This window comes from Pleurodeles waltl, chromosome 1_2, assembly GCF_031143425.1.
Source record: "Pleurodeles waltl isolate 20211129_DDA chromosome 1_2, aPleWal1.hap1.20221129, whole genome shotgun sequence".
Classification (NCBI taxonomy): Eukaryota; Metazoa; Chordata; class Amphibia; order Caudata; family Salamandridae; genus Pleurodeles; species Pleurodeles waltl.
This window is the reverse complement of record NC_090437.1, coordinates 1,309,181,870-1,309,202,124: the sequence shown is the minus strand read 5'-3', so window position 1 is coordinate 1,309,202,124 and position 20,255 is coordinate 1,309,181,870. Positions and strand designations below refer to the sequence as shown.

General features: G+C 47.3%; 1 protein-coding gene across 1 annotated transcript in view; it reads left to right on the top strand.

Moving 5' to 3' along the window:
- The first annotated feature begins 220 nt into the window (after positions 1 to 220).
- The window catches only part of SFXN5 (sideroflexin 5), an 809,240-nt gene continuing 789,205 nt past the window's right edge, over positions 221 to 20,255 (top strand). The window contains exon 1 of the mRNA XM_069205595.1: positions 221 to 473. Within this exon, the coding sequence (XP_069061696.1) occupies positions 417 to 473 (57 nt within the window). The 5' untranslated portion in view covers positions 221 to 416. The remainder of the gene's footprint in view (positions 474 to 20,255) is intronic.

Here is a 20,255-nt window from a genome sequence, read left to right as displayed (position 1 = left end):
TCGGGACACCGGGAGAGTCCCCTGAAAACCGGCATCCTCCGGGGAAATCCGGGACGTCTGGTCACCCTAGCAGACGGGAATAAAGACAGCTGTTTCTCTGTAGTCCAAACACTGCGTCTGCGAACTACACTTCCCGTGGATCCGCGGGCGCTGCTGCCGTACGGCGTGTGACGTCACGCGCCGGGGGAATCTCCTCTGAGGAGTCTCCCAGCCAAGCTTCACTCTGGCTTTCCCCTGTTCTCGCGCACAGCCCACGCGCAGCCCGTCGGTAGCAGCGCGAGACTACATTTCCCAGGATTCCACCCGGCTGACCAGGGCACAGGGGGAGGTTGCGAAAAAATAGGAAACAACCTAAAGTTTCTTTATCGAGGAAACTTGCTTTATATTAAGGACCCCCCTTCCGGCACACCCCAGCGATGGAGGAGCCCGCAGGTTATTCCCCGTTCCGGTTGGGGAAGCCACGCTTCGACCAGGTAAGAACCAGCGCACTGCGGGTGCCTGTGCGTTTCAGTCACATCATGCACAGCTGTTTTGGGGTGATTTGTGCAGGTTTACTCCCGTCAGCTGTTCCTAGAAGAGCGGAATCCCGTAGTTTGTGAGCCTCTGCTCCTCGCGCTGACCCTCTCGGCTCGAGACCTGCGTCCGCTCCTGCTGCAGTGACAGTTCACCGTGCGAAAACAGCAATTGGTCAGGGACTGCGCCGCCTCCTCCGTCTGATTGGCTGGCTCCATGCGCTTTTCTCTGCTGAGACCCACCCCTTTCAGAGTCGAGTACAGCGCCGCTCCTTGCATGCGGTGGGGAGGAGGAACTGCAGGCAGGACAGCTGGCTGCACAAGTGCTGTCACTAGTGGAGGAAAGTGCTCACCCAGGTGTGACTGTAACCACCTCGCTGGGTAGGAACTGGGACGTATTTTTTGACCATGATATCCCAATAGTCACGTTATCTATAGCATGACTCCCAGTAGAAATATGAATACTTGCTTAGGGGGCAGAATCCCTTGGCCACTTTTGTTGATGAGCCTTCAGTTAAGACCTGTGATTTTGTAATTGTGAATCTTGTGGAACAATTGATGGTTTATTGTAAAGCGCTCTAACACTTTGGGTAATGTTTGCACTAATAAAAATGCATAAATAAATAAAATAATTGAACCTGATTGGCCAAGTTGCTGGTGGTACAGAGTATGGGTTATGCAAACAGGTCCACTGAGGCCACATGCAGAGTGATGCCCGTGGGATGCTGCATGGCGCATGCCAAATTCGGCAAAACCACATTTATTAATTTTGTATAGCGCCAAATAGCCAATTCTGCACACCTAACTGCCCTCCTGAACATGGAAAGCGAATGGGAAAATTCCAAAAAAGAGGTTTGGGAGGGGCTAACTAATACAAACACAGATGTCACTCCATCATAAGAATGTCTTATTCACAGGAAAGCCTGAAATATATGGTAACTACACCTGCATCCTTTCCCCTTTCTAATGCGTAATTAGGCTTTTAAGTTATGCAAAGTGACATTTTCAAACAAATGGAGAGAGGCAAGCATGGTAGGTACCTTAAAAGACGGTCATTTTTCCTTGAGTAAAAATATATTCTGAGTTTAATGTGATCAATAATACGTTGGTGTTTGTGCTCTGTAGATAGATGGCTTGCAGCTGCAGCCATGTACACATGGATTGCTTCCTGAACAGCTATTAGCCATGTTAATTACCCTATTTAACACCTTTAGACAGTCTTTCAGGAACCAGGCATGAACGACACACATTTCCTGCAATTGAAAGACTTTCCTTAGGTCCCTTCCTCCTTGGCTCACAGTAACGCTAAACCTTGCAGTGAGCTAGTCCGGTAAGGATAAACAACGGGGAAGGCACTGAGCAAACCTTTGGCTCTCTAGCCCACCTGTCCTTCAGTTAACTACCCATATACCTTCGCTCCTCAGGACTCCTGCTCGCACGCATTCCACGTGTACACAGAACCCACTCAGGAGGACAGGCGTCCTTTTAAATCACTCCTAAAGCGTGGACTGACCTCCTGCTCCACATCAGAGCCCCCTCCTCTCATGAATTCTACAAGAAGCTGAAGATATGGCTTTAAATTAAGCCATGTCATAGGCAGTGATAGGCAAACAAATACACATAAAATGCATTTTATTGTTTTCAGTACAGACAAGGCAAGGACATGCGTTTGGATGAATGGTAAAAGCATTGCATCATCCCCATTTATCAATAGTCCCAACTCCATAATCTAAACAATTGCAAAATAAGAAACTTAAAAACAAACAATAGCAAAAAAAGAGTGGAGTCCTCTGAACGAAGAAACATGTAATGTCTCCCAAGAGCATAACAAGACATCTGCAAGATATGACTAGTCATCAGTGTGTCTGTAATCAAGGGGACAAAAAAACATAACATAACATGCATTTTTGGTGGGACCTGCGCTCCATAGGTCCATACAACCCTGCACTTTTAGTGATGTTATTTGTAACTAGTGTCATAGAATGTGACGGACATCGGTGGAGAGATGTGGCTGACCACATTCGAAACTACTCTTCGTGTTGTGTTCTCTCTTTTCATCTGTATTTCTCTTGTGTATATATCAATAATAATGCAGTTGGAGATATGTAGAGTTGTACTTGTAAAGGGAAACACCTCGTTTTACGCCGTCATCTTGTCCAATGTTCATTACTGTTTTTCAGACACTTAAATGTATTAAACTAGATGGATATTTTGAAGGATTGGATAATTTATGACTGAATATACAGTGCAGTGTTGGTGACATTATCGAAATGAGGCTCACGTGAGATGTATGTTGTGATGTGCACTGTCAAGAAGAGAAACTTTCTTTATAATTTTGTACAAGAAAAACACTGGCCCTCAGATATGGAACCTGAACGTGAACGTTCTAATGGAATTCAATAACAGGTTGTATTATTTTGTAGAGTCACAGCAGCAAAGTATCTATTGTTTTTTAATGCAAATGAGAAGTCTATGTCACCCAATGCTAGGTGTGAAAAGAGTGTGACAGAAGAAGATAGTTTTAGAATACTTTGTGAAAGTGTTTGACTGATTGAACCGTTGTTCTTGGTTTCCCTTGGAAATCATCCTTACTGATATGATATCTACTAATCTGTCCTCAAAGATAGCCGCTTTCTTAAAGTATCATATTTGATGTAAACTATTGTGAAATATAATCTACAGCAGTGGTTCCCAACCTTTTTGGTTCCCAACCTTTTGGGTTCCCAACCTTTTGACTTCTGTGGACCCCCACTTTATCATTACTTGAGCCTGGGGACCCCCACTGAATCTTTATTGGAATCTGGGGACCCCGCACTGAGTCATTACTGAAAGCTGGTGACCTAATCGGTTAATATTATTTGATTTTCTAAGCAGTCGTAGACCACCTGAGAAGGCTTCGCGGACCCCCAGGGGTCCCTGAACCACGGGTTGGGAACCACTGATCTATAGTGTGTAGCAGGAATGTTCTTTGTTTGACTTAAATTGTGTGTGTTTGCATGTATATATACAACTTAGATAAAAACACTCCTACGTATACAGCAGTGGAGTACCGCACAAAAAGGGGGCTCTGATTCCAAAACATTTTGAAGATAGGGCTGTAGACATTAAGACCCATATTTATACTTTTTTGTAAGTTTGCGCCGTTTGTGCATCAAAAAGCGGCACAAACGCGGTGATAAAAAAGTATAAATAAGGGCCTAACTTTCTTTTATTTGCTTCTGTTGTTCTTTAGAATGCAAGGCATCCCTAAATATTTTCTCCAACAGCTCTGCTGTTGTGGTCTGTATTGCCTCTGACGTCTGCCAGTCAATTTGATGGGAACAATCGTTACTGGTCCTTTCCCTTTCTGGTCTATTTATTTTACTACATCTCATGCACAGGAGAACTCCAATGCTTCCTTGATAGAGGATAAATAACTCCTTCCTCAAAAGTACCTTCTATGGCCCAGAGAAACACAGCAAAGAAAGTGAAGAGATGCCTGCAGTGGATACAGAGATGCTGGAGAGCAGTCTGTGATCACGAAGAGACTGGAGAGATGCCTGCAGTGGATGCAGAGATCCAGGAGAGCACTCTTTGACCACAAAGAAAGTGGAGAGATGCCTGCAGTGGATGCAGAGATCCAGAAGAGTAGTCTTCGACCACCAAGAGAGTAAAGAGGTGCCAGCAATGAATGCAGAGATCAAGGAGAGCAGTCTACGAATGCAAAGAAACTGGAGAGATGCCTGCAGTAGATGCAGACATGCTGGAGAGCAGTCTGTGATCACGAAGGGACTGAAGAGATGCCTGCAGTAGTGCAGAGATCCAGGAGAGCGGTTTTAGACCACGAAGAGACTGGAGAGATGCCTGCAGTGGATGCAGAGAACAAGGAGAGCGGTCTTAGACCATGAAGAGACTGGAGAGAAGCCTGCAGAGATCCAGGAGCGCAGTCTTCAACCACAAAGAGACTGGAGAGATGCCTGCAGTGGATGCAGTGATCCAGGAGAACAGTCGATGACCACAAACAGACCGGAGAGATGCCCACAGTGGATGCAGATATCTAGGAGAGTAGCGATCGACAACAAAGAGACTGGAGAGATGCCTGCAGTGGATGCAGAGATCCAGGAGAGCAGTCGATGACCACAAAGAGACCGGAGAGATGCCCGCAGGGGATTCAGATATCTAGGAGAGTAGGGTTCGACAACGAAGAGACTGGGAAGAGGCCTGCAGTGGATACGGAGATCCAGGAGAGCAATCTACGATCGTAAAGCGACTGGAGAGATGCCAGCAGTGGATGCAGAGATCCTGGAGAGTGGTCTTTGACGACAAAGAAAGTGGAGAGATGCCTGTGGTGGAAGCAGAGATCTAGGAGAACTGTCTTTGACGACGAGGAGAGTGGAGACATGGCTGGAGTGGATGCAGAGATCTAGGAGCGCAGTCTTTGACCATGAAGCGACTGGAAAGATGCCTGCAATGGGTACAGAGATCCAGGAGAGCAGTCTTCGACCGCAAAGAAACTGGACAGATGCCTGCTGAGACCCAGGAGAGCAGTCTTTGGGCACAGTTTCAGTGGGGAGATGCCTGCAGTGGATGCAGAGATCCAGGAGAGCAGTCTTTGACGAATAGACTGGAGAGATGCCTGCAGTGGATGCAGAGATTGTCACACAGGGTGATGCAAAAATTGTCACGGAGGTAAGAATGGTGGTAGAGTGGATAGTTGGTAGGTGCACTCACCACCCAGATTTTGAATGAAAGATGAACTTGTGCTTCCAGCAACAAAATATTGATGATTTTACTAGTTAAAGTTGCTTTAATTTAAAGGCCACCGTGGGTGCGTTCCTCTCAATCTCTCTCGGTTCGAGCTTGGTGGTAAACCAATTCTACGGTATTTGTTTGGAGAGAGAAAGATGCCACATTGGTTACAACTGAACAAGTTGGGTCGACACAGGGCACTCTATTGAGAATGACATCCAGCTTTTCAATATGATATCTGTACAGTAATGAAGACACCTAGCTTGTACATACTGGACAACAGAAACTGGGTTTTAACAGACCTAGCAAAGTGCAGCTCACTCCACATACCTAATTAATGAACAATGCCAATATGATGTCAAAATATCTGTCCTGATTTCATTGTCTTCGCTGTCCATCGATACCTATTCCATCTTCGAGACAGGCCATTTAACAGATTCAATGGTTTAGTAAGGTACTCCTGGTTCCTGACATCACAGTTTCAAGGTCTGCTCTCTGCCGGTGTACGCAAATCTACATTTAAAGAGATAACTAACCATGAAACTCTAAAACAGTTTTCTGGACTTTCTTTCAAAATATGGATTCTAGCCAACATAGGTGAGGATCACCTCATGGATTACTCAGTTCAGAAGGCTCTCATCAGGTAATGGATCACCATTGAACCATGATCACACTAATACTTCTGAAGAACCTACCCCATACCAAAAATAACTGGACACTTTGGGGAATAATGTGTCACATTGCACATCAAGCTCTATACGTAATTTTAGATGATCTGTGATCCATATGTCACAAAATTGCGATTTGTGTATCTTTGATCTTTTACTAGTAACAGCTCAAGTCTTTCCTCTTTTTCAACAACACATACTTTATTTGTGTTTGTGTCCAAAATGCTCTAGCCCTATTACTGGACACTTCTATCTATTCACATACATACCACAGAAAAAGATCTACCAAAACGTCCTGCCCAAGTAAGACAAGGGCATTCAGTGTGCTCTAGCCTCAATGCACTACATGGGAAGTGCTGCACATGGACAAATTCAACCTCAGCTTGCACCAATCAAAATCACACATCCAGGGCCCTCCCGACTATAGCCCGTGCCCAGATCCACAAGTCTCAATGCAAAGACGACCCATGGCTGAAGCATTCACATTGAGTTCGTATTAGGGAGACGGAGACCTCTTTTGGAGGGATGTGTCTGGACGAAGAAGGGACTTCACCCTACCTGACATTCCACAGTCCCTCCTGTAGCCTGCGGATAACAGCCACTTACTGCTTTGAAATATACTACTGAGTACTCCCACTGCAAAAAGGCCAAACAAAAGCTCAAAGCACATCCTTTCATAACTCATGCCTGCAACATGCTGAATAACAAGATTAACCAGCCCTTGCCAGCATGGCCTTTCACTCTTGTGTGTCCACAGCATGCTTAGCAGGTCTGCACCCAGAAGCAGCAGTGCATCAAGAAGTGACCCCTCTACCTGTTACCCTCTAACATAGCTGCACTGAAAGCCTCTGCACCCAGACTTGCCACACCGCATCTAGGCAATAATTCTAGAGTCGCAAAGAATCGATCCCTGAAAAGGCACTGAAGACCCCACGCTTGCTGGGATCTGCTATCCTTCACAACTCTGACAACGAGAATGCTAGGTGTACATCTGACCACCTCCAGGGGTAATGATGCAGATTCAACGTTCCAAGGTGGGCCTAGTGAACACAGTGCCATTTGCAGTGCAAACTCTGAAGGTCACTGGCTAACTAGAGGACATCAAATGACATATGCTTGGCCTCAGAGAATCACTACAGAGAGGTAGGAGAGCTACCAATCCCCATTCACTCCTAATCCATTAGACAAAAACACAAAATATGGGGCAGGAATTTCTTTACCCACTCATATATTTCATGTGGTACCTGCTCTATTCTCTGTATGTATGCCCAAACCTAAGGGATCTCCCCTTTATGGATGGAAAAGCCTCACCCACTTTATAGTGGCATGCTTCATCATCAGCTAGTCCAACCCGCCGGATTAAGATAGTACTGGCCTGGCAGTCTCAATCATAACCCCTGGGGATCAGAATACATGGGGGTTATTACAACTTTGGAGGAGGTGTTAATCCGTCCCAAAAGTGGCGGTAAAGTGACGGATATACCACCAGCCGTATTACGAGTTCCTTAGGATATAATGGACTCGTAATACGGCTGGTGGTATATCCGTCACTTTACCGTCACTTTTGGGACGGATTAACACCTCCTCCAAAGTTGTAATAACCCCCATAGTCTCTTTCTTCATTCTCATCAGTTCTGACCATGCACAGTCGTATCTCCTCCACCAAGGCCCACTCCAGTGAATGGCAGCACTAGCCAAGGGGCACAAAGCGTGCTCAAATCTACACGTCCGGTCGGAATGAAGCCAAGCTGCAGGCCAGTCACTTCCAGAAGCTTCTCAAGGGCGGTGTGCCAATATTCTCCCTGCCAAGAGCAATCCCAGGTCATGTAGAGGAAAGTCGCTGGACTACCAGCACATCGCGGGCATCCCACACTACGAGCAGGCAAGATTTTATGTAATCTCTGGAATGTTACACGTGCGGTGTAGGTAGTGAAACTGTATACTTTTAAACCGAGCATTACTTGCTACTTCCCTCACCTGTACACATGCTCTGTTGCATTCTCGGTCAGTCAGTGGGCTATCGAGGTCCGCGTCCCATAAAAGGCACGCTCAACAGATTCATATGCTGGTCCGACTTGAGGGCCGTATAGAGCCATGAGATCAAGCCCCTGCTGGATCCCATGTCTAGGATAAGACTCAACACCTTTGACTCCTGTGGCTCCGGTAGAAAATGAAGGCCACAGGTCCCGGATAATGCAGGATATCTTGGTGTACTGTAAGAACTGCCCTGGGGTGAGGCTGCAGTACTCCCCAGCCTCCGCAAAAGAGCTAGAGCTGTCGCCCTGAAAGAGATCCCCCAGCATTCTACATCCGCCCTCAGTCCAATGGGTAATGTCCATTGCTGTATGCATCTGCTGGATCAAGCCTCAGCCATCTGATAGGTAGGTGTCTAGCATAGGGCTGGTGCCGGAGGACACCCTGCACCTCTGAGTTCCAAGCTTCCACAACCTGTTGCACAATGCGCGCACAGGCCACAGAGTCCCCCACATCACCCAGGAGCCTCAGCGGAAGGTTGGACCATTGACCAGTTCACCCAGTAGTAGTTTCTCCTGGTTCATTCCCTAGTCACACCAGAGGACTTCATATTGCAGGTGTCCTGCCAGGTAGCAGAGGTGGAGAGACACTGGACCTATCTCAATGCACATCTCACCAGATCCTTTAACCTACTGGCGTCTATCAATCTGATAAAGGCAAAACTGGAACCTAAAAAGTTAACAAATGGTTCTATCTGAAAACAGCCAACTAGCTCCTGGGTCACTGTTGAAGAAAAACCAGTGAACCAGAAGACAAGCGATAACTTCTGCATGGACATAAAAGGCTATCACAGGACAGTTCTAATGTTTAACTACATGGCGGCGAAGCCCAACAAAACATACAAACTATTTAAGATATAATGGGATATTAAAGAACCTGAAACCCCCCTATTGTCACTTATTTCACCCTTGTCATTCGACCACCCACAGACTCCCTTTAGTCAATTCCAAGCAGTTGGCAGAATAAAAGTTTCCACCCTCCCTTTGCCCCCCTGTTCAGCATCATGGGCTTTGTATGGTTCCGTGTGGTCCTACTACCCCACCTAACATCAAGGGTTGTGTAGGGTTTGCTGTGCCCAATGGCCCAGCACCATAGGTTTGGTATTGTTCCCTGTACCCCCCCCCACACACCCTCCCAGCACTATGGGTCTTATAAGGTTCCTTGTGCCCCCAAGCCCAGCATCCTGGGTCTTGTATGGTTCCCTGTGCCCCAAGCATCAGGGGTCTTATATGGTTCCATGTGCTCCCCAGCCCAGCATCAAGGGTCTTCTATGGTTCCCTGGGGTCCCGGCCCAGCATCAGGGGTCTTGTATGGTTCCCTGTGCCCCAAGCATCAGGGGTCTTATATGGTTCCCTGTGCTCCCCAGCCCAGCATCAAGGGTCTTCTATGGTTCCCTGGGGTCCCGGCCCAGCATCAAGGGTCTTGTATGGTTCCCTGTGCCCCCCAGCATCAAGGGTCTTCTATGGTTCCCTGTGCCCCAAGCATCAGGGGTCTTGTATGGTTCCCTGTGCTCCCCAGCCCAGCATCAAGGGTCTTCTATGGTTCCCTGTGGTCCTGCCCAGTATCAAGGGTCTTGTATGGTTCCCTGTGGTGCCCGTCCAGCATCAAGGGTCTTGTATGGTTCCCTGTGCTCCCCAGCCCAGCATCAAGGGTCTTGAATGTTTCCCTGTGGTCCCCGCCCAGCATCAAGGGTCTTGTATGGTTCCCTGGAGTCCCAGCATCAAGGGTCTTGTATGGTTCCCTGTGGTCCCGCCCAGCATCAAGGATCTTGTATAGTTTCCCTGGGGTCCCTCCCCAGCATCAAGGGTCTTGTATAGTTTCCCTGGGGTCCCCGCCCAGCATCAAGGGTCTTGTATGGTTCCCCGTGGTCCCCGCCCAGCATCAAGGGTCTTGTATGGTTCCCTGTGGTCCCCGCCCAGTATCAAGGGTCTTGTATGGTTCCCTGTGGTCCCCGCCCAGCATCAAGGGTCTTGTATGTTTCCCTGTGGTCCCCGCCCAGCATCAAGGGTCTTGTATGGTTCCCTGTGGTCCCCGCCCAGCATCAAGGGTCTTGTATGTTTCCCTGTGGTCCCCGCCCGGTATCATGGTCTTGTATGGTTCCCTTGGGTCCCCGCCCAGCATCAAGGGTCTTTTATGTTTCCCTGTGGTCCCCGCCCAGCATCAAGGGTCTTGTATGGTTCCCTGGAGTCCCAGCATCAATGGTCTTGTATGGTTCCCTGTGCCCCCCAGAATCAAGGGTCTTGTATTGTTCCCTGTGGTCTCCGCCCAGCATCAAGGGCCTTGTATGGTTCCCTGTGGTCCCCGCCCAGCATCAAGGGCCTTGTATGGTTCCCTGTGGTCCCTGCCCAGCATCAAGGGTCTTGTATGTTTCCCCGTGGTCCCCGCCCAGCATCAAGGGTCTTGTATGGTTCCCTTTGGTTCCCGCCCAGCATCAAGGGTCTTGTATGTTTCCCTGTGGTCCCCGCCCAGTATCATGGTCTTGTATGGTTCCCTTGGGTCCCTGCCCAGAATCAAGGGTCTTCTATGTTTCCCTGTGGTCCCCGTCCAGCATCAAGGGTCTTGTATGGTTCCCTGGAGTCCCAGCATCAATGGTCTTGTATGGTTCCCTGTGCCCCCAGAATCAAGGGTCTTGTATTGTTCCCTGTGGTCCCCGCCCAGCATCAAGGGCCTTGTATGGTTCCCTGTGGCCCCCGCCCAGCATCAAGGGCCTTGTATGGTTCCCTGTGGCCCCCGCCCAGCATCAAGGGCCTTGTATGGTTCCCTGTGGTCCCCGCCCAGCATCAAGGGCCTTGTATGGTTCCCTGTGGCCCCCGCCCAGCATCAAGGGCCTTGTATGGTTCCCTGTGGCCCCCGCCCAGCATCAAGGGCCTTGTATGGTTCCCTGTGGTCCCTGCCCAGCATCAAGGGCCTTGTATGGTTCCCTGTGGTCCCTGCCCAGCATCAAGGGCCTTGTATGGTTCCCTGTGGTCCCCGCCCAGCATCAAGGGCCTTGTATGGTTCCCTGTGGCCCCCGCCCAGCATCAAGGGCCTTGTATGGTTCCCTGTGGCCCCCGCCCAGCATCAAGGGCCTTGTATGGTTCCCTGTGGTCCCTGCCCAGCATCAAGGGCCTTGTATGGTTCCCTGTGGCCCCCGCCCAGCATCAAGGGCCTTGTATGGTTCCCTGTGGTCCCCGCCCAGCATCAAGGGTCTTGTATGGTTCCCTGGAGTCCCAGCATCAAGGGCCTTGTATGGTTCCCTGTGGTCCCCGCCCAGCATCAAGGGTCTTCTATGGTTCCCTGTGGTCCCGCCCAGTATCAAAGGTCTTGTATGGTTCCCTGTGCCCCCCAGCATCAAGGGTCTTCCCTACTTGCCTTTCCCCTCTCCCTCCCTTTGCAGTTGTGATTCGCGTGGTTGTGACTTTTGTCAGTCAGTGACTGTCCCTGGGAGTGGCCGCTGCACACAGCACTGAGTGCTGGGTTTATGACTCGGTTGGAAGGACAAAGGCCGTCGGGCGACAGAGGGACTGGAGGGGAAGTGTCACTGCACGGCTGGAGGGGGAGGGAGCATCTAGCGAACTGAGGAAACGGGGGTGTCTGCATCACGGTGATTTAGGGTTAAATGGTGTGACTCGGCTCACTATGCTGAGTATCATCAGGTGGCTGGGCTTTAAATCACCGCAGGTTACAAAACCGGAAGTGAATGAGAAGTGGAACAACATTGGTCTGTCTCTGCTGTCCTTCATCTCACTGACCAGCTGTCTGCATCTGAAGTCCCCTCAGTGGCATCCAGGTTATCTGTCCAAAAACCTGCGGCACTTCCTGCGCCAGGAGACCCGATCGGGGGCTTCATAACAAGCACTGGCAAAGCCAATAGGTCTCGCCTATACAAGAGCATTGCCTTTTCCAATGTGTTTTTGCCATCTTCTACACCAGTGTGGCTGCTGTTCCGCATGGCTAAACATTTGCGGCGTAACGGAGAGTGGAGTGGTATAGAGTGGTGTAGAGTGGAGCTCGTTGGTGTAGAGTGTAGGACATTAGAGTGGAATGTTGGGGATTAGAGTGTGGTGTAACGTGGAGGGGTGTAGCGTGGAGGGGTGTAGAGTGGTGGGGCATAGAGTGGAATAGAAGGCCATAGAGTGGAGCAGAGTGTCATAGAGGGGTGTAGAGTGGTGTAGCATGGAGTGGAATAAAGTATTGTCGAGTGGAGTAAAGAATTGTGGAGGGGTATAGGGTGGAGTGGCCTAGCGGCGTACTGTGGAGTGTCAGAGTAGAATGTCATGGTAGGTCATAGAATGTTGTGGAGTGATGCAGAATGGCGTAGTGTCAGAGTGGAGTGGTGGTGTACAGTGTGGTGGGGGATTATAGAGTGAAGGGTTGTGGAGTGGACCGTCAAAGAATGTCATGGAGTGGCACAGAATGGCGTAGAGTTTTGAAGAGTGGAACAGCATGGTGTGTAGTGGAATGTCATAGAATGGCACGGAGTGCAGTAGAGTGGTGTAGTGTCACAGAATGGAGTGATGCAGCAAATGTGAGAAGAACACAATTAAAAGGCCTGTTTCCAGAAAGCAAGCACTTGTGGGAGAACTCAAGGAGCCCTGGTAAATGGGCTATGCGCTACAGGATGGACTAACTCAGGCTGGACATCCTAAAACAAATAAAGCCAGAAAATAAAAAGCAAGCAACTGTGACTAACAAAGGCAATGATAAGCAATAAGTTGAAAGCATTCCCAGGGAAGCTTTGTGAAGGGGGAGGAGGAAGGCGAGGGGAAGGACGTGGAGGAGGGAGGGCGATGGAGATGGAATGAATTTCTTTCCAGCGTGATGACTAGTGATTGTGTTAGTAGTACAATGGAATATATGCTGTGTTGGATCTGTATCACAGTATATATGTGTATGGTATTTCTATAGTACGAACCTAAACAAAAAGCAGTGCATCACTGAAACAGGTTTTATATATTTTTATTAAAAAAAGAAACACTACTTGATGAAATCTACGAGCCCCGTAGATTTTCCTCAAGTTGCAAGTGCAGGGGTAGGAGACCAGCAGAGCTGGGAGCCTGGCTGGTTATTACGGAGATATCAAACACTATTATTTTTTTCGACTTCTTACGCACACATAAATTTACTCTTAAGAAAAGTTGGGGTCAATGTGGAACTAGGAGGGAGAGGTTTGCTCACCACCTACGCGTGGGTCTAAGGACAGGTATCTCAACACCTGGGCAGTGCATTCCATGTGCAGAAAAAATGAAAACAAAAGTTAGATGTGCTAATTCACATGTCCGCAGTACTTGCCCAGATTACCACTCAGATTAGATTACCACGCATACTCCAGTAAAGGTGCATTGTTTTCAGACTTGGAAAGATGCTTCTGGGCCAGGCCTGTTGTCGGTGTTCAAATGTGTCAAACCTCTCCCCAAAGTGACGTCAGAGCGTAAACTTGACGTACATGGAAACAAAAGAATTATCTGGTGGCTGGCATTGGCTTTTTCAGATCTATATCTGGATACATCACTAAATCGGCAAGTGCCATCTTTTTGAGGAAGCTCATAAAATGGTTCAGTGATGTAATACATCCATTGTAGAGATCTGTGTGTAACCTGAAGTTCACAGGTTTGAATCCGGGCAGGGCCTCTCAACTGTCCATTCTTTTGTGGTCGATAAAATGAGCACCACTGAGTTGGTTAATAACCGACTCTTGTTATGAGCACCCAGACACCCGACAAATGGCTCAAAAAGTGTAGTCATTATTGTACTAAAACATGAGATTCTGCAATCCCTGTATAAAAACGTGTCTATAATATTTGTATAACTAGCGACTGGTGTTGCACCCAGCCTCCGAATGTAATGAAATTATGTCATAATCAACTGTAATAACGTATTGCAGTTGAGTTCTAATGTCACAGTAGCTGCTGTCTGAGCCAACAGCCAGGTGAATGATCGGTCAGGTCACAGAGCATAAAAAAGCAGCTGTTTTCAAGAACAAAAAAATGAAAAGTTGTGTTTCATTCTTCTGTTTTTCTACCTGTACATTGACAAGAAAAAAGGAGATATTTATGGCACTGTTTATTTTTTGCCCTCCGTAGATAATTATAGAAAAGTTAGAATCTTTGTACATGTTTCTGCTGTGCCTTTAAAAAAAATAAAAACAGATTTGTATTAAAATACTTGTGATATTCTTTTGCAACACATATCTAACAGCTTTTTTGCTGTGTTTCATTTTGCATTAGAGATTATATTTTTATTCTTCGTGTTTGCAAACATGGTCTGTCTTTTATGGCATAGAGATACACACCAAGTATTTTAAGTGGTTTTGAGAAAGGAGATGGTGTGACCACATATTATAAGGAATAAAGTACCCCCTGCCTTGCATGATAAGGATATTTAATGTCACATCGGGGTTCCATAACTTTGTAAAGAACTCTGCCCTCAGCCTTCTTCCTCTTCATGGTCCTGGAACTCCTCTGTGACTTGCGGCAGGGGATGCCTTTTGCCATATATCAAGTGACTGACGGCTTCGCTGACTCCAGATGTTTGTGGAGGCTGAGCACCTTGGTGAATTGTGTCAGAAATGGCATAGATGGCACCTTTTACCTTTGGAAAAAGTGAGCCTCCGCGGTTTGTTGTGGTAATGCTTTGCTTCCCTAAACTTTGTCCCTCTATTGTTTCCGTAGGAAGCCTGAGACACTACTCTTATTTTGGCAACACTCAGCTTCCCACACCCCACTCAGACTGGGCCTATCATTTATTTACAAAGGCAGACTGGATGGGTGCAGTGAACCACCACGATTCAGGAAAATGTGTTCTTCTGCTTTAGTAGATCAGGGGAAAAGAACAGTTGTCGAAGAACCTTAAGAAAGTAAATACATTTGGTCCAACGCAGAAAATTAGCAAAAAGTTTTAATTTGCATAATGAAATTTGTGCTAATATTTGGAGTTACAGCTTCCTCCTTGTTTACAAACCATTTTGTTGCACCTCATCTAGTCATTTGCATAGCAGAAATACCCGGGGAATGCTTTAACTGTCTGACGCATGCATAAAGCTAAAGTAATAAAAATAATGAAAGCAATTATAAATAAATTCACATTTCGTTGGTATATTTTGTATTTAAAAAATTGCTGAAAAAGTTCACTCTATCCTGTGCACATCTTGTGATTTTCAAGCTGATTGGTGGGTTTTCCCTAGATTGTTTCCCATTGTACCACATTATGTTGCAAGTTCTTTGATTGAAATGCTGTTTCACAGGCCCCTAAACCCATTAATAAGTACTACTCGAGCACATGAATCCATAAGTACAAGTTTCTGCATATCTAATGCATTTTTCTAGCTTTGTTAAATGCATATAATCAATGTATAAGAAAATGGAACTTATTCTAGGTGTATTTTGGGCTCTCAGTACAGGGTACGGGTGCCAGTGCAGATGTTACCTTAATCGGGCCAAATGCTCTGTGCGCATGCGCCTTTTGCCTACTTTAGGTGAACGCTGTTCGGATTCAGTGTTGTAGTCACAGGGGCTTGGCAGTAGGGGTGTGCTGAATTCATGTAAATTGCTTTCGCATAAGTAAGTCAAATTATGGCAAAATCACACAAAATAGCACATAATTACTCAAAATGTAGATAAAGCATCTTGCGATATATTTTGGCGCGAAATGCATCCGCGCGCCAATTCTTGGTGTGAGGATATATTTAAACAAGATCTTGTGTGTTCACGGTCATTTTTTCCACAATTGCACTATTCGCAGTATTTTTTTTTCTGCGAATAGCGCATAATTATGCGAAGTGGTGTAGTGGTGTGATTTGAGGAATTTCCCTTCATCATAACACAAAATTGCTGTCATTAAAATTTCTCCCATGCTTGGCCCCCCATAATGCTTAGAACCTCTAAATGCAACTGGCAGCAGGCCTGAGATTTCTTTCAAAACAATAACTTAACACTTCCTTGACGCCTGAACATGTCCAGCTGTACAAAACAAAAAAAACAAAAAATCATTTAACTACAGCTCAGATGCTCAGCGAAACCGCTCCTGTATGCTCTAATAAATTAGCTGTTTGGATTCCTCTTGGGTTGGAGGGCAGATAGACGGACTCTAGTGACAGGGCCTGGCAGCCAGTCTACATAGAGTCGGCACATGACTGGCCAGTTAGATGGACAGACAAACCTCTCTGCCCCGGACTGAAGGATGCATCACTTGGGGCTTGTCCCCTGACCTGGCAGTCCACAGCCCACCCGTGGAGATCGGATCCTAGCTGAGGAATCCCACCAAATGCCTTCACTTCCTGTTCCTGTTGGGACCATCACTGTCCACCAGTGACAGTGCCCTTCGTTCCCCTAGACCATGGTTGCCCCCCAGACTAGAGAAGCTGAAGGGACTAGTCAGTAGCCTGGTCGGCTGAGCTTAACTAACAAGTTGCAGGTTTCAGGTGTCTTTCTGACCATGCTGACTTAAAACTGAGTCTCTGTGTGAGTATATAGGATGGATGGCGATAAACTGAGCCTTGACGGTATGAGGGACTGGCTCCCCTCACACCCATGAGTGCTCTGCAACCACATATCTGTAACTTCCGAATAAAGAGGCATTTCCTAGCCTGCCCTCCCAGCAGGCGAAGGCCCTACATTTAGGTGGGGTTATTAGAAAGTACTGAAGATTGTGCACTGCACACATCCACACTATGGCAAGACCAGCCCACGCCTGCTCACCACTGCAGCCTCACCTAGGGGACAGGGAACTCTGCAGTCTCTCGGCGGCCACGTTTACACAGGAAGACGAGGGGTCAAGTTAGGCCTAAGCCGAGAGAAATCTTTATCAAATGCCTCTTCTAAGATCCTTATAATTTCAGTGGCAGCAACCTATGGCGATTGTCACTCTGGACAGATTTTGAGATTTCATGGGGCTAGATTATGTAAACTGCCCAGAAAACCCAGTTTGTAAGCTTTACACATTCACCAATCAATCAAAAGCAGTGCATTGACAGGCAAGGAACAAACGTTCTTTAAATGCACTAATGTTAGTGAGTAAAAGATGTGTTGGTGTTGACATTAAGACTGAAATGAAGGAGTTTGCTTGTTTGCAAGCTGTGAAATGTGGAGGGTTCTGTAACCCTTACCGTGTCCCTTATCTTGTCCTAGCCAGTACACTGACGCCAGTGTCTCCCCAAATGCTCACCTAAAGGTCTGGCTTTAATGTGCTAAGACACAGAAATAACTTTTGTGCATGCTTGTGTTTGCATGTTGTAGCTCTTCGAAGCCAGAACTATTGGCTTTGGCAAAGTTTGTCTCTTACGTGAAAAAGGAGGAGGAAAAACAAAGGATAATGGGTTGAGAAAAGAATCCGAAAATGAATGCAGGAGTAAACACGACGGAAAGTAAACAAATGGATAAATAGAAAATACACAGAGGGAAAAGGACAGTGAGAAGATTGGCAGAGAAAACATGCCCACAAGTCCTGACTGAAAAGAAAATTAAAAAGCCTGCTGAAGTGGATAAAAAAACAATTATTGCTTTCTGTACAGAATGCCAGAATGGGAGACACATTTTAACATGTCATGATTCAGTGCAGTCCTGAGATGTAAAATAGTCCCTCATGCATTTGAGTGCATGCATTCAGTAGGCGGTGGAATTATAAACCAGTCAACCAATAGCAGTAGCCGACGGACCGAAAGCCCACTCTATGTGTATTTTAAAGAACTGGTAACAATTGGTTGCACAGTCGGATAGATGTGTTTTTCAGCCAGACCTAGTACAGGATTCTAGCGGACAAATGTAGGGCAGTGTATGTAAGCTGCTAGTTTTTTGTCATGAAATTGAAGCAGAAATCATGGTGTTCTGTGATGCAAAGCAGCTCTGAAGTAAACAGTCTGCCTTATGTCAAAGGGAGAGAGATAAAAAAACATCACATCTCCCAAGATATGGTGCATTGTTTCTCGTCCTATGTGCTGGTGCACTTTTGGCTGCCACACACCAACGTAAACACCCTTACTCCTTAGTGCAAGGGTGTGTGCGGTCTCTGAAGCAGAGGTTTTGTACTGGGTGGGGTACCTTCCAGTACAAAACCTATGCTTTATGGCTTTTACCACTTTGTGCTGTACAAAGCAGCACACATGCAAAGTTTGGAAACTGAAAACAATTCTTGTTATGCCTGCCTCAAGGATTCATAACATTTTACACAAATGCCTGTCCATCAATGCTTGTAGACGGGGATTTGTGTCAAAACCTCTGGGTGGCTGCATAGCAATGCCCATGCACCCACTCATTGGACGTCCACTTGACGCAAAATATCACAAAGGAGTGCATAGTGCAATTTTGCGTTACTTTGGGATCCTATCCAGTGCAAGTCAGGATTTTGGTCTGTTAGAAATGTGGTTTCTGTCTGGTTAGGGTATGCAGAACCACCACTCTAGCCAGGGCATTTAAGTTACACACCATAGATAACCTGTGCTCACCCCCTGGTAGCTGGGCACAGAGCAGTCAGGTTTATTCCTGCAGCAATGCGTAAAGCGTTTGAGCAACACACTCACACCAGTGACACAATAAATACACCACAAAAGAGACTCCACTCTGGGTTATATAAAAATATGCTTCTGCATTATACGTACATATTACTAGACCGGAATGGCATGAGTCATAAACAATGTACAAATGAAACAGTTACCATAAGATGATACTTGTTATCCTGAGTACTGCAGTAATCATTACTGACATAAAACACATTACCAGTGGATACCCAGAGCAGGACATGTCCTCTGCTAGAGAATTCAGGAAACATGATAATTGTGCACGTTATGAAATGGCTGAATGATACTCATCCCTCTGGTAATGCAGGCATCCAAATGATATACGTTATACCAGGCCCTGCAGGTTATGCAGGATTAATCTGTTGCAAAACAACAGGATTTACATAATCTGTACAAATAACGCAAGTGGAAAGCGCCTGAAAACGACATGTATTAGACAGGTAGCCCAAGTCATGCAACCATGTTTAGAGCACATAAGTCACCACACTCATAAGGCACTGGGCCCCCACTCTCTTGTTAGGCAAATATTGGTAGGTTTGGGTGCGGCTTCCTGAACTCAAGGAATTCCGAAACGCAGGGTCCAAGCGGTCTGCACACCTAATAGGCGATATACAGTAATTTCTCCTAACAGTTGGGGCCCGTCATCGATGTTTGCGCACCTACTGTCCCACACTGGAATGCCCCAGTGGTCTGCTTCTGCAAGAGGCAAGGCAGAAGCACAATGGTAGCCCCCCTCCAAGGAAACCTTGCTCAGTCCTCCCTGCTTGCAGTAAGTTCAGGCAGATGGCCACGCGGCGCAGCTGTGGGTAAAGGGAAGGTTCCCCCTTGTTGCGCGGGCTGTGGGTCATAGTCCACCCGGGGCCCAACTCACCTGCATTTCTTGTTCGCCAGGTGGATGGCATCACAACCAGGGCCGGCGGCATCTCCTTCTACCTCCACTGTAATCCTGGAGGCGGAGCCTGGTTGACACGTTTCAGTTGTTTGGAGCTGTTCTTGGTTTCTAGGCGATCCGCGGTGTGCAGTTGCGCTGGGACGCGCTGTGGCGAGGCACAGGGCTACAGTCTCCCTACAAGTTTCGCCACAACACAAGGGGGCTCGTCGGCTTACGCCTAACTGGCTGTGCACCACGAGTAGTTTCAAGGACAAGCCGGTCCTAGTGCAGCTCTTCCCCTTTCAGTGCAGAGTAAAATCTGCTCCCTTGCACGGCTCGTGACTTCTCCCTTGTTGGAGGGGGCCATGCTGAGGAGGATTCCTTTGGGTGGCAGCGGGCACCATGCTTGCAAAGTGAGGAGTGATTGCGCCGCTCAGAAGTTGCACTCTTTTTCTTGGTGCTCAACACAATCTGGCACAATGTGAGGGGCCTGCACTCACTGCTCCTGGTCACCTTAGGGGAAGCATAAAGTGCTCCACATGAGCTGATGTAGGAGAAGCACTCACCACGCACTAGAGAGGGGGGAAAGAGGTGAAGTGCAATCCATACACTGATAGGAAAAGTGACTGGGGGCTGGACTCAGAGTCCCACAGATAATTCTGGTGCATTCAGTCCCAGGAGAACACTTAAGGCAACAATGACGGTTCCTTCTGGCTGTCCCACAGTGCCTGGTGAACCCAGAGTCAGGTGGCAGCTGGCAACTTAGCACAAAAGCAATCCAGTGAGTCCTTTATGCCACCCACCCAACAGGTAACAGGCAGCAGGGCAACAGCAGAAGACTAGTCCAGATGAGTCCCGTGAGCAGCATAGCAGTCCTTCTGGAAGAGGTTCAGTCCCAGTTCCAAAGTGCTCTAAAAATATGGGGTCAGAGCCCCTGTACATATACTCCAAAA